Source organism: Ursus maritimus, unplaced genomic scaffold (genome assembly GCF_017311325.1).
Source record: "Ursus maritimus isolate PB19 unplaced genomic scaffold, ASM1731132v1 scaffold_13, whole genome shotgun sequence".
NCBI lineage: Eukaryota > Metazoa > Chordata > Mammalia > Carnivora > Ursidae > Ursus > Ursus maritimus.
The window spans coordinates 22,268,620-22,283,212 of record NW_024423675.1 but is presented as its reverse complement, the minus strand read 5'-3'; the positions used below and the strand labels follow the sequence as shown (position 1 = coordinate 22,283,212).

Sequence of the window (14,593 nt, the reverse complement as noted above, 5' to 3'; positions counted from 1 at the left end):
GATGGCATGCCAGTGAGACTAACTGGGTTGTTACTAGAGAAGAAAATCTCTATTTAAAATTTTGGGATGCTAACAGCACTCAGATAGCAAAGACCACTTACAGATTGTCAGATTTTCCATTTATGTTCAGTGGTCAGATATTTTATAAGGTTTGAATGAACTCTTGTTTAAGCCGCTGTTCTTTCATAACTTAGATTTTTGTAGGTTGCATGTTGTAATTATATGAACCATGTGAACAGGGTGACAAAGTTTACAGAATTTTTTAATTCTAAAATCTATTATATTAAATGTAAAATTAATCTTAATTTAAACCAGTTTTCTTTTCTAAATAGAAAAGGCATAATCTAACTTAGCAGATTTTTCTCTTTCCCTTAGAGTTTTAAGTCAAAGTCATAGGACTAATAATGGAATACACATTGATCCTAAGGGATTTTTTTTTTTTAATTTTGGGGCTGAAAGAGATTCAAAAGATAATCCAATTCCATTCCTGTATTTTACAGATAAGGCAACAATGATCATTAACCAGGCCTGTCTCTGTACCTACTCGATTTTAACATGTTATGCCTAAATATTTCTGTTCCCTCTTAGCTGCTGTTTAATTTTTTCACTCTTAACTGATAGAAGCTATGGTTCTTGTGACTGACCATCAGTAAACCTGAGGAATTTTCCTTACCTGGTTGAACTATGGGGCAAGTAGACCGTGAGCTTCTTGCCAGTGCTCATCAGCGTACTTGTAATCTTACTTATATGTCAGCTGTTCAAGGACTCAGTCAAGTAGCCCACCTGCTGCAGACAGCTGAAAGTCTAGAGGTAATCTCCAGACATCCTCAGTGTGTTGCCATGTTTTGTTTTGTTTTTTTTTTCCTAATGGCACACTTCATAAAATGGAACTTCATCTAGTTTTTTCCATGCTCACTCTACTACCTAAGGGATAGCAATGGGATGGCCAGGCCTGTTCTAACCTTTGGACTTTCATCCTTGTAAAGAACTGTCCAGAGCTTTTGGTACCAATTTGTAATCACATGAGTGAGCACCAGAAAAGGAAAGTGGCATATATCAAAATAAGAAAAAAGTTACAAGAATTATAAACCATAATATAGCCACAAGGAAATACATTTTTCCTGTCGAAAATATTTGACCGAGTCCTTACATTTGATTGTCCTCATTCAACAAAAAAAAAGATACCAAAGTTTTTCTAGGTTAAACTCTAACTTTATGCAAGTAGCTATTGATTTAAAAGCTTTTTTTTTCCCATCAAAAGAGGATCTTGAATTTGACTTAATATCATGGGATGTGTGCAGGTACCTGGAACGGAAACACAAAAGTAGCCATAAAGACTCTTAAACCAGGCACAATGTCCCCGGAGTCATTCCTTGAGGAGGCACAGATCATGAAGAAGTTGAAACATGACAAGTTGGTCCAGCTCTACGCGGTCGTGTCTGAGGAGCCTATCTACATTGTCACCGAGTACATGAATAAAGGTTGGGGCCCACCTCACAATTGACTCACAGGGGTTGTTTTGGGGAGGGAAATGGTGTTGCCTGCTTGTTTTTTTCCTAGTTTTTGCATGAGTCAAGCAATCCCATCAGGAAGCACAAAGGGTGTGCTCATTAATGAAAACATGTTTAAAACAGACCATGACCTTGCGTTTGCCCCCCAAGTCTGTATGAAATGCAACACCTTCTCGTGCTGCACGTGTCAGGAGTCCCAGCTCCTGGCCATAATGAAAGCATTCATTTTTTTTTTTTAAAGATTTTATTTATTATTAGAGAGAGAGACAGCCAGCGAGAGAGGGAACACAGGCAGGGGGAGTGGGAGAGGAAGAAGCAGGCTCCCAGTGGAGGAGCCTGACATGGGGCTCGATCCCAGAACTCCAGGATCACGCCCTGAGCCGAAGGCAGACGCTTAACGACTGAGCCACCCAGGTGCCCTGAAAACATTCATTTTTAATATCAGGGGTGGTGTGGGGGGCTATGATCATTTGCTATCATTTTGAATGCGATGGGCTGAATTTCCTTTTTCAGGGCTGAACAGTTAATATCAAACACGGGTCTGTGGGCTCAGTGTTTTTCCAGCTCTCTTCTTAAACATCAGATGAAGAAAGACATGCTTTTAAAGAGCACAGTTTTTTAAGGTTTATTTTATTTATTTTAGAGAGAGAGAGTACAAGTGGGAGGGACAGAGGGAGAAGGAGAGAGAGTGTCAAGCGACTCCATGCTGGGCGTAGAGCCTGATTCAGGGCTCGATCTCACGATCCCAAGATCACGACCTGAGCCGAAGTGAAGAGTTGGACGCTCAGCTGACTGTTCTACCCAGGCGTTCCCAAAGAGCACATTTTATTCTCTTTTGCTCTTTCTCTTTCTCATCAAAGCATTATTGCCAGGGATAAGCCAAAGATCACTTTGTTTTGGAAAAATAGACAAAGCAAACAAGAAACAACCTTAAAAGGCAATGCATTGTGCATCAGAGGACACCAGTGTAATTTTTCCTTTCCATGTACTTTCTTTTTAAATATATTTGGAATTCTTTTTTTCCTGGCAGACTCTTTGTCCTTTGTATCCAGGGTTATTTGGCAAATAACTTAGTAAAGCATAAGAGCAGTCACGAATGGCCATCATGAACCTCCAGCCTCTGCACGGGATTCTTTCAGCACTGGTGTTGGTCCTGAGCTCCCCAGGCTGGCTTGTCACAGGGGCTCTGAAGCTTCTGCTGGTCGTGTCAGATAGCCTGGAGGCCTGGCTGGCCATGGTCTAGCAGGGGGAGCTACCTGCCCTACTCTGTATTCCTCAGTCTTCCCTTGGCCTAAAATCTGTAAATAAGCGAGGCCAGTGATTCTCAAACTTTGCTCTGTGTCAGAATCACTTCTGATTCACTCAGGGTGCTTCTTACAATACAGGCTTGTGGGCCCAGCTTCCAGAGTTTCTGCTTCTGCTTCTTGGGTAGAACCCGAGAGTGTGCATGTCTAACAAATCCCCTGAGGGATGCCATCCCTGCTGGTCCCGGGACCGCCCTTCGGGAACCACGCAGCTGGGCAGCATCTTCCCCGTGTCACTCCTCCATTCAGGGCTGCTGGGGGATGAGGCTGATGTGGTACAGCTCCCCACGTATCCCCACGTGTCCCTCTTTGTGACATAAAGGGAATCGCCTTCCATGTATTGCGGTTTTATCAAACCTTTGTTGTCCTTAGAAATGGAGTCACCATTGTTTCTGAAAGATGAAACTGCTACCTCTCAATGCACACAGTGTTTTCTACCCTCTTTTTCTTTTTGTATAAATCTTTTCTTCATTGATGGCATTATTCATTCAGTCACCTCATTACTTCTAATAAGAAACCCAAATACAGTCCTTTGTCAGTGTTTTTATCTTTCAGAGTAAATTGAAATGGTTTAATCTTTTGTTCACAGGAAGTCTACTTGATTTCTTAAAAGATGGGGAAGGAAGAGCTCTGAAATTACCAAACCTTGTGGATATGGCAGCACAGGTAGGCCGCGTGGCCCTCTGACTCCCGCCTCTGGTTTAGTGATGTGTAGGTACATCAAGACATGGTGTGACACGTGTCCTGTTCCTCGGTTCCCACAGGTTGCTGCAGGAATGGCTTACATCGAGCGAATGAATTACATCCACAGGGATCTGCGATCAGCAAACATTCTAGTGGGGAATGGACTAATATGCAAGATTGCTGACTTTGGATTGGCTAGATTGATTGAAGACAATGAATACACAGCAAGACAAGGTGGGCATTTAAAGAGGATGGCTCGTGATCACATCCTTGAGAACTGTCACTTACTGCACAGTCCTTCCTCTCTCCTTCCCTTCCCTTCCTCCAGAAAATGTTTGAAATGGCATTCTTCGGCTGAGGTTTTTCTTCTTGATCTGGCAGGAATCTGATAGCTCTGCAGGTGGGAGACTGTAGTGGGTTCAATAGATGGACAAGGTGTTGCTTTCTGGTGAGTGAATGTCCACCGATGTGGTCTTCCTGGTTCATGGTGCCCTTCTCACATCCAGGCCTGGGACGCTTTGCGTTTGGGGAAAGAGGGCTGTGGAAGGCCAAAAAATCAGTCAAATAATAGCTCATCATTCCATTGAAGTCTCAGCAGAACACGGAAACACGCACTTGGAGAATTTAACAAAGGAGTTATTTGTAAAGGTATGGGCAGAGTTAGGGAAACCAACAAACATGAGGTGATATCCCAGAGCTAGTAAGTAATATCCACCCACTGAGGCCAGAAGGGCAGTGGGGAGGGAGCAGCCACCAGAGCTAAGAACGAGAGGCCACGTTTGGCAGAGAAAGACCAGGCAATTCATACCTGAGCTCACTCTTCGGGCCTCCTCCAAATGTCCTGCCCAACCCAGCAGGAAGCCAGAGGTCAGAGGTCAGTGCAGCTGGGTCAAGGGCTGGGAGAAGAACAGAAAAGGGATCTAGAAGAAGGATAGAAAATAACAGTGTCACCCGAGCACCCCACCCCCTCTAAATCATCTCCCTCCATTCTCCCTCCCCCAAAGATTTATAGAAATCAGACTAGATTAAACACATCCCAAATCAGCAGCCACTCTGGTGGGGAGCTTTTTGGCTACTTTTAGAGCACCCGCTGCCAGGGGGGTAGTTCCCAGGGTTATTTTCTATCTTCCTGGATCTGCACACAGTGGTCAGCAGGTAAGCGTGTAGAATTAAGTGTGCTGTTTGCAGTCGAATGTAGGCCTCTCCTGTAGAACGTAAAGCTCGTGTCTGAAGGAGGTGGGTAGGCTTCATGGCCGTTGTTCTTACTCAAGCCTAGGCGTCCTGAGCAGGGCCGAACAGTGACTGGAATGTATTGCAGGGCAGTGCTTTCTACTGGGTTTCAGAATGGCCACCCTGGAATTCCAATCCTTTCTTTCTTTCTAAATCCTTTCATTTCACACCAGTTCTTCCCTCATCGTTCTCAGCAGTCTCAAGTGATAAGGAAAACGGTTAAACAGAGACCCTGGCTGGTGCAGATGCCATCCAAGTGCTCAATCCCATGTTGGTCAGACAGCTCGGCTCTTTGAATTTCCCTAACACGTGGCAGTTCTTGTCCTGGAGCCAAATGCCCGCACTGCGAGCATGCCTCCCCCCACACACCCATACGTGCGCGTGTGCGCACGCACACACATACACACACACGCTACTGTGGGGCCAGATGGCAGGCCGTGTCCCTAATCAAAGGCACACAGGCAGCTGCAATTGGCGCTGGTCATCCAGAGAGAAGTGTGGACGTGATTTTGAGTCAAGGCGAGCTGAGAGGGTCTGCAGCGTCACTGGGTCTGAGACCTGGGCCTAAATGAGAGTTCACCCTGCGGCAAACCCATCACGTCCCAACTCACAGACCCAGAAGGACGGGGAGCAGATGAAGGTTTGGAGACATGAATATTTGATTCAGGAAGGGGTGAGATTGGAGTTCGTCTCGGCGGTCAGTCGGGAGAGTGTCCTTTCATGCGTGAGTAGAGTCCTCAGAAGGGGCAGTCCAGGATTTGTCTCTCCCCTTCTCCCAGACTCTGGGCTCTACAGAATTTGTGGTTACAAATTCTGGCCTTGAACCATCCAGAAGGTTGCAGGGCAGAAACCAAAGATGTTGGCAGGGGTGCTGCTGACAGGGCTGGAGGCTTAGTTCATGGAGTGGGGTCCTCTGGCTGTGGCCTTGGGTGCCTGATGCCCGAGGGGAAGGCGTGTGAGAGCCCCTCACCTGTTTCCCTGACAGCAGGCTTCTGCTGTGGAGCGGAGCCACTGTGGCCACCCTCAGCCCTGGCCGTCACGTCCTACCCCCCCCCCCCGCCAGCTGTCCCCATCACCCCTCTGGTGGCTTCCCTACCCCTACCATCACTTTCCCACATGCTGTCCTGATGCCTTTTGAAGGATCAGCTTCAGACCCTTTGTACAGTGTTTCCTTAGCTTAACTTCCAAATAGAGTGTCCCACCCATCCCTCTTAAAATTCTGTTTGCTTCTCTCTTCCCTTTCACAAATATCTTCACATCCGTGCCAAACACTGGAAAGAGATAAGGAGAAGTAAATGGCATGGGGAACTGAACTTGGGAAAAAAACAAAGGCTGTGGGGCTCCAGGATTTGCAAGGAGAATAAAAGAAATGGCCCCCCGCAGTGGAGGGAAAGGAAGGAGCTGGGGTATTTACAGGATACCTACCGAGACCAGGCCTGAGAGGGTACATGCAAAGAGTGGGGAGGGAAGTGATAGGACTCAGAGGGGATAAGTAACTTGTGCAAAGTCATGCAGCTAGTCAAAGGGCAGAGGCAGGATTTGAGTCCAGGTATAGGCAGCACTCTGGCTTCTGCTCTCGTAAGCTGTACTGACTCCCTTTCATCAAGACAGTCATTTAAAAAAAAAAAAAAACTAAAAACTAAGATCAGGCATGAGTCCCTTTTTCCCTTTATTTTATGGGAAAGTTTTTAAGGGGGAGTTTCTAATGTGAGGGAGTTTGAAAGAGCTTTCATTTTCCAGCTCTGGGACAACCCAGCTGTTTATAAAATTCCTCCCGAGGGTCTGGCCTGCCATGGCCTCTTTATGAGGCAGGAAGGGCCTGGTGTGTATCTGTTAGTGCTCTCTGCAGATGGCACGCGTGCTGCATGGAAAGTTTCTGCTGGGGGTTAATCAGCTCCTCCAGACAGCTGGTCCATGTGCCTGATAATATTTACAAGTCGGCTTTTATGACACCCACAGGCCACGGCCAGGATAAATCTTGATTATGGAAGTGTGGGCAGTGTTCAGAAGCGAGTGCCAAACACAGGTATTTGGGGACAATAAGTGACAGTTGTTTTTCAACACGGTTGTGGGTTTCCCATCTAAGGGCACACTGAAATGTCTGTCACCATCCCCCCTGCCCTGGGTAGACGCAGTGACATTTCCCAGGGCACAAGTAGAATTGAAATTTGGACATGTGTTAAACAGCCCTTCCTGTGTTCCTTTCCTCCTACCACCCCCTACCCCGCTGGACTGTAAGCAGAAGCCCGTGTCAGGGAGAAGGTCAAGACCAGGGTCAGAGCCTGTGAGGGTGGTCCTCTGCCAACAGCCTTCGAGAGGTAACTCGAAATTATTTGGTATTGCTCTCTCGTACCTGTATCCCTCAATCACAGCAGATCTTCTTTAATCGTAAACGCATTGCTAAACTCTGTTCAGTTGGGGTCTCTAAGTAATGCCAGCATTAATTATTTGAATGCCTTGTCTGGGAAAGGGACTTTGCTAGGAGCTACGTATCTAAGGAAGCCTGAGACTGAACCAAGGAGGTCTGCAGAGGGACACACAGGAGCGGCACCGAAGCCACATAAAACCATCCCCTGGGGCCTTGGCCAAGTTATTTAACTTTTCCACACCTCAGTTTGCTTATCTGTAAAGTGGAAATATATTTTACCTGCTTCATGCTTTAATTTTTGCCAAGATAACTAAAAACAACACACGTAAAGTGTTTAGCACAGTGCCCAGAACATGGCAGGTGATAAATAAATACTCCTGTTATTATGTCCTGTACAAGACAGTCTTTGGGGAATAAACACATGCATGGACTGTAGACACCATGGAAAGCCTCAAACACTGTGCTGGAAAGGGAGAGAGGAAGCAACGGTGATTCCCATGTAGTCAAATGCAAGCATCATGAGAATGGAATTGCCAGCAACAGAAATGAGGGAGTCCAGAAAGAAGAGCTCATTTGCAGAGAAAGAGGGTGAGTTTGGTCTGCTGAGCTTGAAGTGGTTGTGGTGGTGTCTGTCCCAGTGCAGTGTCCAAGCCCTCACCGGGTGCTCACCTCCCAGCGCCTCCCTCCACTCCCTTCCCCTCTGCTCATGCTGCACCATCGCCTGAGGTCTGCCTTCAGCTACCTCCCTACCCCAGCATCAGCAGAGCCAGCCCCAGCCCTGCCTATGCCACGGACAACCCAAGGCTCTGCTGTCTGTCCATCTGTCCTCACACATCCACACCTCACCTCCTCCCGTAACCACCAGCGTGGGTGGCTGTCACCAGGCCTTGCTTTCTAAGACTCCCAGCCCCTCCAACCATCAGTTCCTTCAAAACTCACACAAACAGACAGGAAGCAGTGGCAGAATTCTTGATCGACTCCATTTGCTTCTTCATAAGCTTCCAGGAAGCTCAGAGCTGACTAGTCTTGATTTAAACCTAACAAGTTCAGATAGACTTGGCTTGTGGATAAGAACGGCTGGCTTTTGTGGACACTTACTTTTTCTTGAGCCGTAACTACATACAATAAAATGGGTAAATCTGAAGTGTACAACTCAGGATGTTTTTACACGTTTGTCTGCCCCCAAAACCACCTGCAGGTGAAGGCACAGCCCCTGCCGCAGCCCCAGAAGCCCACCCGTGCAGCTGTAGCCACCTGAGCAGGCAGCTGCTGTGCCCGCCTCTGTCAGCAGAGTTCCTTCTGCTGGTGGTGGAACTCCATGTCAACCAGTCGTAGAGTCTTCCTCTCCCGTGCCTGCCTTCCTTCCCACCATGATGTCTGTGAGGCTCGTCCACGTGGCTGCATGATCGGTTCTTCCCCTTTTATGACCGAGCCGCACTCCACTCTACAAATACATCCGTTTCTCTCTTCTACTGGTATTTCTGATTTGGGGCCGTTATGAATTCGGCTGCTGTGGTGGTGGACAGATGTCCTGCTATCTCTTGGATAGATCCCAGGAATAGAACTGTTAGGGGCCCCGGGGTGGCACAGTCAGTTAAGCGTCCGACTCTTGGTTTCAGCTCAGGTTGTGACCTCAGGTTCACGAGATTAAGCCCTGTGTGAGGTTCTGTGCTCGGCACAGAATCTGCTTGAGATTCTCTCTACCTTTCCCTCTGCCCCTTCTGCACATGCTCTCTCTCTCCCTCAAATAAATGAGTAAATCTTAAAAAAAAAAAAAAAAAACACATTAGTCCTACAAGCCTTGTTAGCATGTGTCGATAACGCCCGAGGACTTTGTGGGCCTATCTTTAAGGGTATAATACAGGGTTGCTGTGGTGTTTGCTGGTGGTGTACTTCCTTCCGGACTGCAGACGGGGCCTGTGAGACTGAGGAGCCTAGGATTCGCAGTCACAAGGCCTGGGTTTGGACTAACTCTGTCACTTACAAATCACTTGACTTTTGTGAGCCTCTGTTTTAGCATCTGTGAAATGGAGAAATGAAAATAATTATCTCACACAGGTAGTGCAGGACTACCTGAGCTGTCTATAAAAGCTCTTCGAGGGTTGTGGAATATAAAAACCACTCTTAGACCTGAACTTTTTGTGTTTGATGTCTATTGTCCTTGAAAAGTATCTTTCTTACCTAAAAAAATGTTTAAAAAAAAAAAAAGACTGCTAGTCAACAATAAAGAAGAATCAGTCTTTTAAGAGAAAAAAAAATTAGTTGATTATTTTCCAGCTGACTCTATCTGGACAGTCACGGCTCTGTATTACCTTCCTGCCCCGAGGGCCCCTCCAGCCTGAGCACAGCCACCAGCCAGAGGCGCCAGCAGATTTCCTTTTGCTCACATTTGCCTTCTCTGCTGAGAACTGCCCCTGCCTCCATGCCGCCTCTGTTGTTTTCCATCTTGTTGACTCTGAGTACCTGGTGGGCATTCTCAGCAGTGTCACTGATGGTTGTGTGTGCACATGCACGGGCACACACATAAATGCATGGGCACCGTTGTAGCAATTCTCCATAGTGTCTGTGGACCCAGTCTTGCTGCTTCTCTAGAGAGGTAATTTGGCCTGAAGATCAGCACAGAGCACATAGTAGGTATTTAATAGATATCTGTTTACAGCAGTGAAAATAGCCAAAGTCACTGTCACTTCTCCACAGTCTTCCCAGGCGTGCTCTCCTGCTCTCTGAGCACCGGGCACAGCTCTTCATCAGGAATCAGACACTGTGGTGACTGCAAGACCCTCCAGAGAGGATGGTTTGCTACACCCACCCTCCCTGCACACAGCAGGGTTGTCTTTGGGGTAATGGGAAGCACAGGAGCTTTGGAGCTAGATGGCCTGGGTTCAGATTCCAGCTCTGCCATTTCCTGCTCATGGCCTTTGCATAAGCTCTAGCCTCAGTGAGCCTCAGCTTTCTCATTCTTGAAATAGGGTTGGTATTGGTCATCTTTCAGGTGGTTTTAAGGATCAGAGAAGAAGCTGTTGGTTTATTCACTCCTTCCCACTGTTCCTGGCAGCACTTAGCTTTACATCTTTCTGGATAGCCAGACCCCGCTTTCCTACACACACACACACACACACACACACACACACACACACCCCAGATAGGAGGGGCTAGATTGGTTAAGAGCACGATACATGAAATCAAATGATCTTGGTGTGAATCTTAGCTTTGCTGCTAATTACCTGTAAACTTTGGACAAATCCCTTAACCTCTCTGAGCCTTCATTCCCTCCTCTGACAACAGGGATAATAATAGTTATTTACATCACAGAATTGTTGGATGGCTTTCCTGGGAATATCTGTTTAAGCGCTTAGCACAAAGCAAATGCTGAGCTGGTAGTTGTATAGTTATAGTTAGTAGTAGTAATAGTAATATCACTACTATTGATCCAGTGGGTTGATAGTAGCTGTTTGTGTGTGTCTGTCTCATTCTGTCCCTCCCTCCCTCCTACTCTCCCTCCCCGCGAGCTCGTGCACACACGCACGCGCGCGCGCGCGCACACACACACACGCTTACACACACTTGCAGAGCACACACTCCCTTGGTCTCTCCCAGACGGGTCACCTGCCTATTTAACCCTCTCCTCTCCTGATTTGAATCCTCACAAAGACAGGAACATAGAGTTGCTGTATGTGTTGGTTGTTTTTTTGAAGGTCTACGTTATGACAGGATCGTTGTTAGGGGAGTAAATGTCAAGGCAATTTAATCTTTGGGTCTGTGGAATGTGTGTAGAAACCGGGGCTTTCGTGACTTTGTATAAGACCTGCTGTGAGTTTAGGTTTGTGTATTAAATAGAAGAAGAAAAATGTGTCGTTCAAACGTTCCCAGTATTGCAGATTTAGGTTGAATGGATTATTATCTGGAGGAAAATTCACGTATAAATTAGACTGCGAAGAATTCATAATTGTTGCAGTTTTCATGTTAATTATTTCATGTTAAAAAATTGTTACTGCATAAATTAACACATTCTTTCATGGTGAACATATTTTAGAAAGATTTGTTACTTTAATAACTCTTTGTGTATTAGAAATCCCAGATGCCTGTACTAATTAAATATAATCAGATTTTGGATTCAAAAAGCACAGTAGCCATTTAACACAAACAAGGAGGCAGCTAGGTTGACAAACACAGTCAGGAAGAAGCATATCCCTGTTTCTTTCAAATTTTGAATTTCAACAATTCAGAACTGTGAATTCAATTTCTGTCCTTCCTTTGTATTACAATGACTGGGGATTATCAGACTCAGAACACCAGCTTTCCAGCTCAAGGGCTCCTGCAGAATTATTAATCAGCCTCATCTGAGGCCTCTGTAATCCGGTGGCACATCAAGGCTGATCTCGCCATGCGATGCCCTCCCTCTGCCCCTGTCGGCACATGCGTTTCTTGTTCTCTGTCAACAACAGCATTGCAATTCCCACACAGTGTGCTATGACCTGAACAGCGAATGTCAGGGAAGGGGAGGTAGGCGGGGAACCCTTTTAATCATTGGATTTAATCTAATTCTTCCCATACTAGAGAAGCAAACCATCCCTTGACGAAAAGCAAACCCTTTCCAAAGCAGCCATTGTTTTAAGTCCTGAGCAGGAAACTCGTTTGGACTGACTCTCCTGCCCCGAGGGGCTGTCTGGTGAGAGCCTGGGGAACCTCTGGGAGGGCAGAACGCCCTCAGCCGGGTGGAAGCCAGCCCTCCCGCTGAGCCGGTGGGGTGCCTTCCGGAACCGAGCCTGGTTCTGATCCAGCCTCCCCGATCCCTAGTTTGGTACACTTCCGTCATTGGACAGAAAAGCGCCTTCATTTGTATTCTGCCACTTGGAGCCCCGGGCTTCCGTGGCCTTTCCGAAGGGATGCTTTTGTTTATCTGCTGAGCCATCCTGGAGCCGCGGGGGCCAGGTTGACCGCCAGGGATGGTGGGTCATTCTGCCGGGGAAAGGGAGACGAATTGTGCACACTTTTATCCCTTTTCCTCACTGAAGGAACATGCGGAAAGCCAAAGATCACAGTGAAAAGAAAGGGACTTTACCTCACCCTTGCCTACCCCAGACTCTCTTTTAAGATTAAAACTACAGGAAGGAGGTGGACTCAGTCCTTCTATAGGCTGACAGCCCGGGGGAAACAGATGGGACCACTGTAAGCCCTGATCACTGACAGCCTGCTCCTCTGAATATCTTTCCTCTTTATCTGCACTGGGCAGTCACGTGTTCTGTTCCATGCGGGGGGGGGGGGGGGGGTGTCTTTCTCCTTTGTGCTGTCTTGGGCAGAGCAGTTTGGCGGTTGTTTCTGAATGGTCAAGAGCATGTCCTTGGTCGGTGCATCCCATGTTTCTTAGTAATCAGCAAGAAGGAAGCAGATGGTCACCCTCTGTGATTTTAAAGTGTGTAAATAGGAACTGCAGACTGCCATCAAACATCAAAAATGTCACTTGGCTTCCTCATCTTGCTTTGCTGGCAGAAGGAACTCCTTCATTTGCATCATCTGGCTAATCAGGGGCAGGCAGTGCAGATGAAAACCGCCCCACATTTGGAAGCCTCCATTTCTTCCAGCTGAAGGAAGGCACACAGCAGCATCATGCTGGTCTCCCCAGTGGCACAGGCCCTGTGTGGGGGTGGTTTGAAAAAGACACCCCGAAGTGGTTATTGTCTTCTGCATATCCTCTCTCCCTTTGATTTCTTGCTAACTCCCGCCAAAGCCTCAATATGACCACCAGCTGTTCCCAAGCAATTCCCCAGCCCCAGTGCTTGTCCTTGCTGCCTAGCATACTTTGTGGCATGATGTCAGACTGAACCAGGCCCAATGCCCCTTCTGGGGGTGGCTGGATTCCTGGAATAATTTCTGTGTTGAGCTGCATCCCAGACACCCATTCATTACTTAGGTCTGAGTTCTCAGGACCCTGACAGCAGCATACACGTGGTTAGATAGCCCAACACACAGATTCTGATTTTGCTTCTCTTTGGCTCTTGGAAAGCTGGAAGGATCATTGGTTCTAGAATACCTGGCAAAACTCCTCCTTTACTCATTTCCACCCAAGAGAACCACTTAAACAAGCCTCCCCCAACACAGTGTATACTTCAAGCAAAGTCCTCTTGGAGGTCCTTAGATTTCCCATGATTTTAGGAGATGCTAATGAATTTCGTACTTTTGTGCTGCCGGTGAGAGTTCTCCTAGGTTGCCAGTGGTCACCATTGGGAGGAGGGTGGTAGGGAGACAAGAGGCCAGAGCAGCCTTCTCTCGCCTGCTGGCTCCCCCACAGATAGCAGAAGAAATGTCACAGCTTGCTCTCTGTTCTCCTCCACATGCGCCTGCGCTGCCCTTCCTAGTTCACCTTCTACCTGCCCTTCCTCAACTACGGGAGGCCAGGCCTAGTGCCCTGGCCTCAGCCTTACCTCCCGTTCTCCCTGGTGGCTGGGTTTCCTCCCCTCTGTCCTCTGCTTGTCCTATTTAGGTTTTCAATACTCACCAATGGACCTTGCCCCCCTTCTCTGTCTGGTCCTCTGTTCTGGGCCTCCCTTGGGACTTCTCTCACCCCTCTCAGCTTAGATATCCCTTCCATGGAGTCAGCCACGCCTGACTTCGGGTCCACGCCCAACTAATCGGTCTTTGTATCCAGGCCCTGCCTCTGGCCCTTGGTTCTTGTCTTCCTTGGCCGAACTTGTTCTTCCTCCACCCACATCCCTGGTGGGACAGCACTCCTCCCTCTTCTCCTCATTACCTCCTTCCTTCTTTCTCAGATTCCCTGCTCACCGTGAAGCATTTCAGATGGAACATCACATGAATGCATTGTACCATGCACCTCTCCTTTACTTTTACTTGTAAAACATGGTGCTAAAATCTTACGAACTTAAAGGAGAAATTTCAGCAGAATGTGTCACCAGGAATAACTGGAAAACACACAGTTGTGTTGCTCCAGACATGTTTGGGAAATTTGAAAGTCATTCCTTTGGCCTAGTGTGAAATATCTGAGTTTTGCTTTGCCTGGTTTTATTGGGTTTGAAATCATTGTTTTGTTTGAATAACCACAGAGTTCCAGGTCAGGCCAGCCCTGATTTCGCCTCTTTTACAGGATATCCTGTCCTAGTCCTGCCTCGTCACCCCTCCCAGCCAGTGTAATCAGCTTCCTGTTGTGGGCATGGTTTGTGATTTCTTTTCCTTTATTCTGCAGGGTGACTTTAAAGTTGAAGTACTGCACATTATTTAATTTTGGATGTAATAATTTACAGAGTTTGTGGCTTCCTAATTAAAAGGGACCCTGGATGGATCTTTGGTTCAGAAAAAGTGTCTGTTGTTGAAGCTAATGCCTTCCCTCCTTGAAAATGCTATTAGGGCACCACTGTAGTCTCTGTAGGAAGGATTTGGCTGTCCTTCTCCACCTTGGCCCAGTTTTTTAGCCAGAGGGGATGTTTTCTGAGACAGGGCTGTGGAATTGGCCTGGTCGCTGGGGGCCGGGGGGGGGGGGGGGG

General features: G+C 47.3%; 1 protein-coding gene and 1 long non-coding RNA gene across 6 annotated transcripts in view; one reads left to right on the top strand and one right to left on the bottom strand.

Moving 5' to 3' along the window:
- FYN (FYN proto-oncogene, Src family tyrosine kinase) overlaps window positions 1–14,593 on the top strand; it is a 205,406-nt gene that overhangs the window by 169,271 nt on the left and 21,542 nt on the right. For all 5 annotated transcript variants that reach the window (XM_040627654.1, XM_040627653.1, XM_040627650.1 and 2 more), the window contains 3 exons: window positions 1,302–1,481; window positions 3,405–3,481; window positions 3,580–3,733. In XM_040627654.1, coding sequence (XP_040483588.1) covers window positions 1,302–1,481; window positions 3,405–3,481; window positions 3,580–3,733 — 411 coding nt within the window. The remainder of the gene's footprint in view (window positions 1–1,301; window positions 1,482–3,404; window positions 3,482–3,579; window positions 3,734–14,593) is intronic.
- The window catches only part of LOC103676987, a 52,269-nt gene continuing 41,419 nt past the window's right edge, over window positions 3,744–14,593 (bottom strand). The window contains exon 4 of the long non-coding RNA XR_005834329.1: window positions 3,744–4,037. This is a non-coding gene — a long non-coding RNA (uncharacterized LOC103676987). The remainder of the gene's footprint in view (window positions 4,038–14,593) is intronic.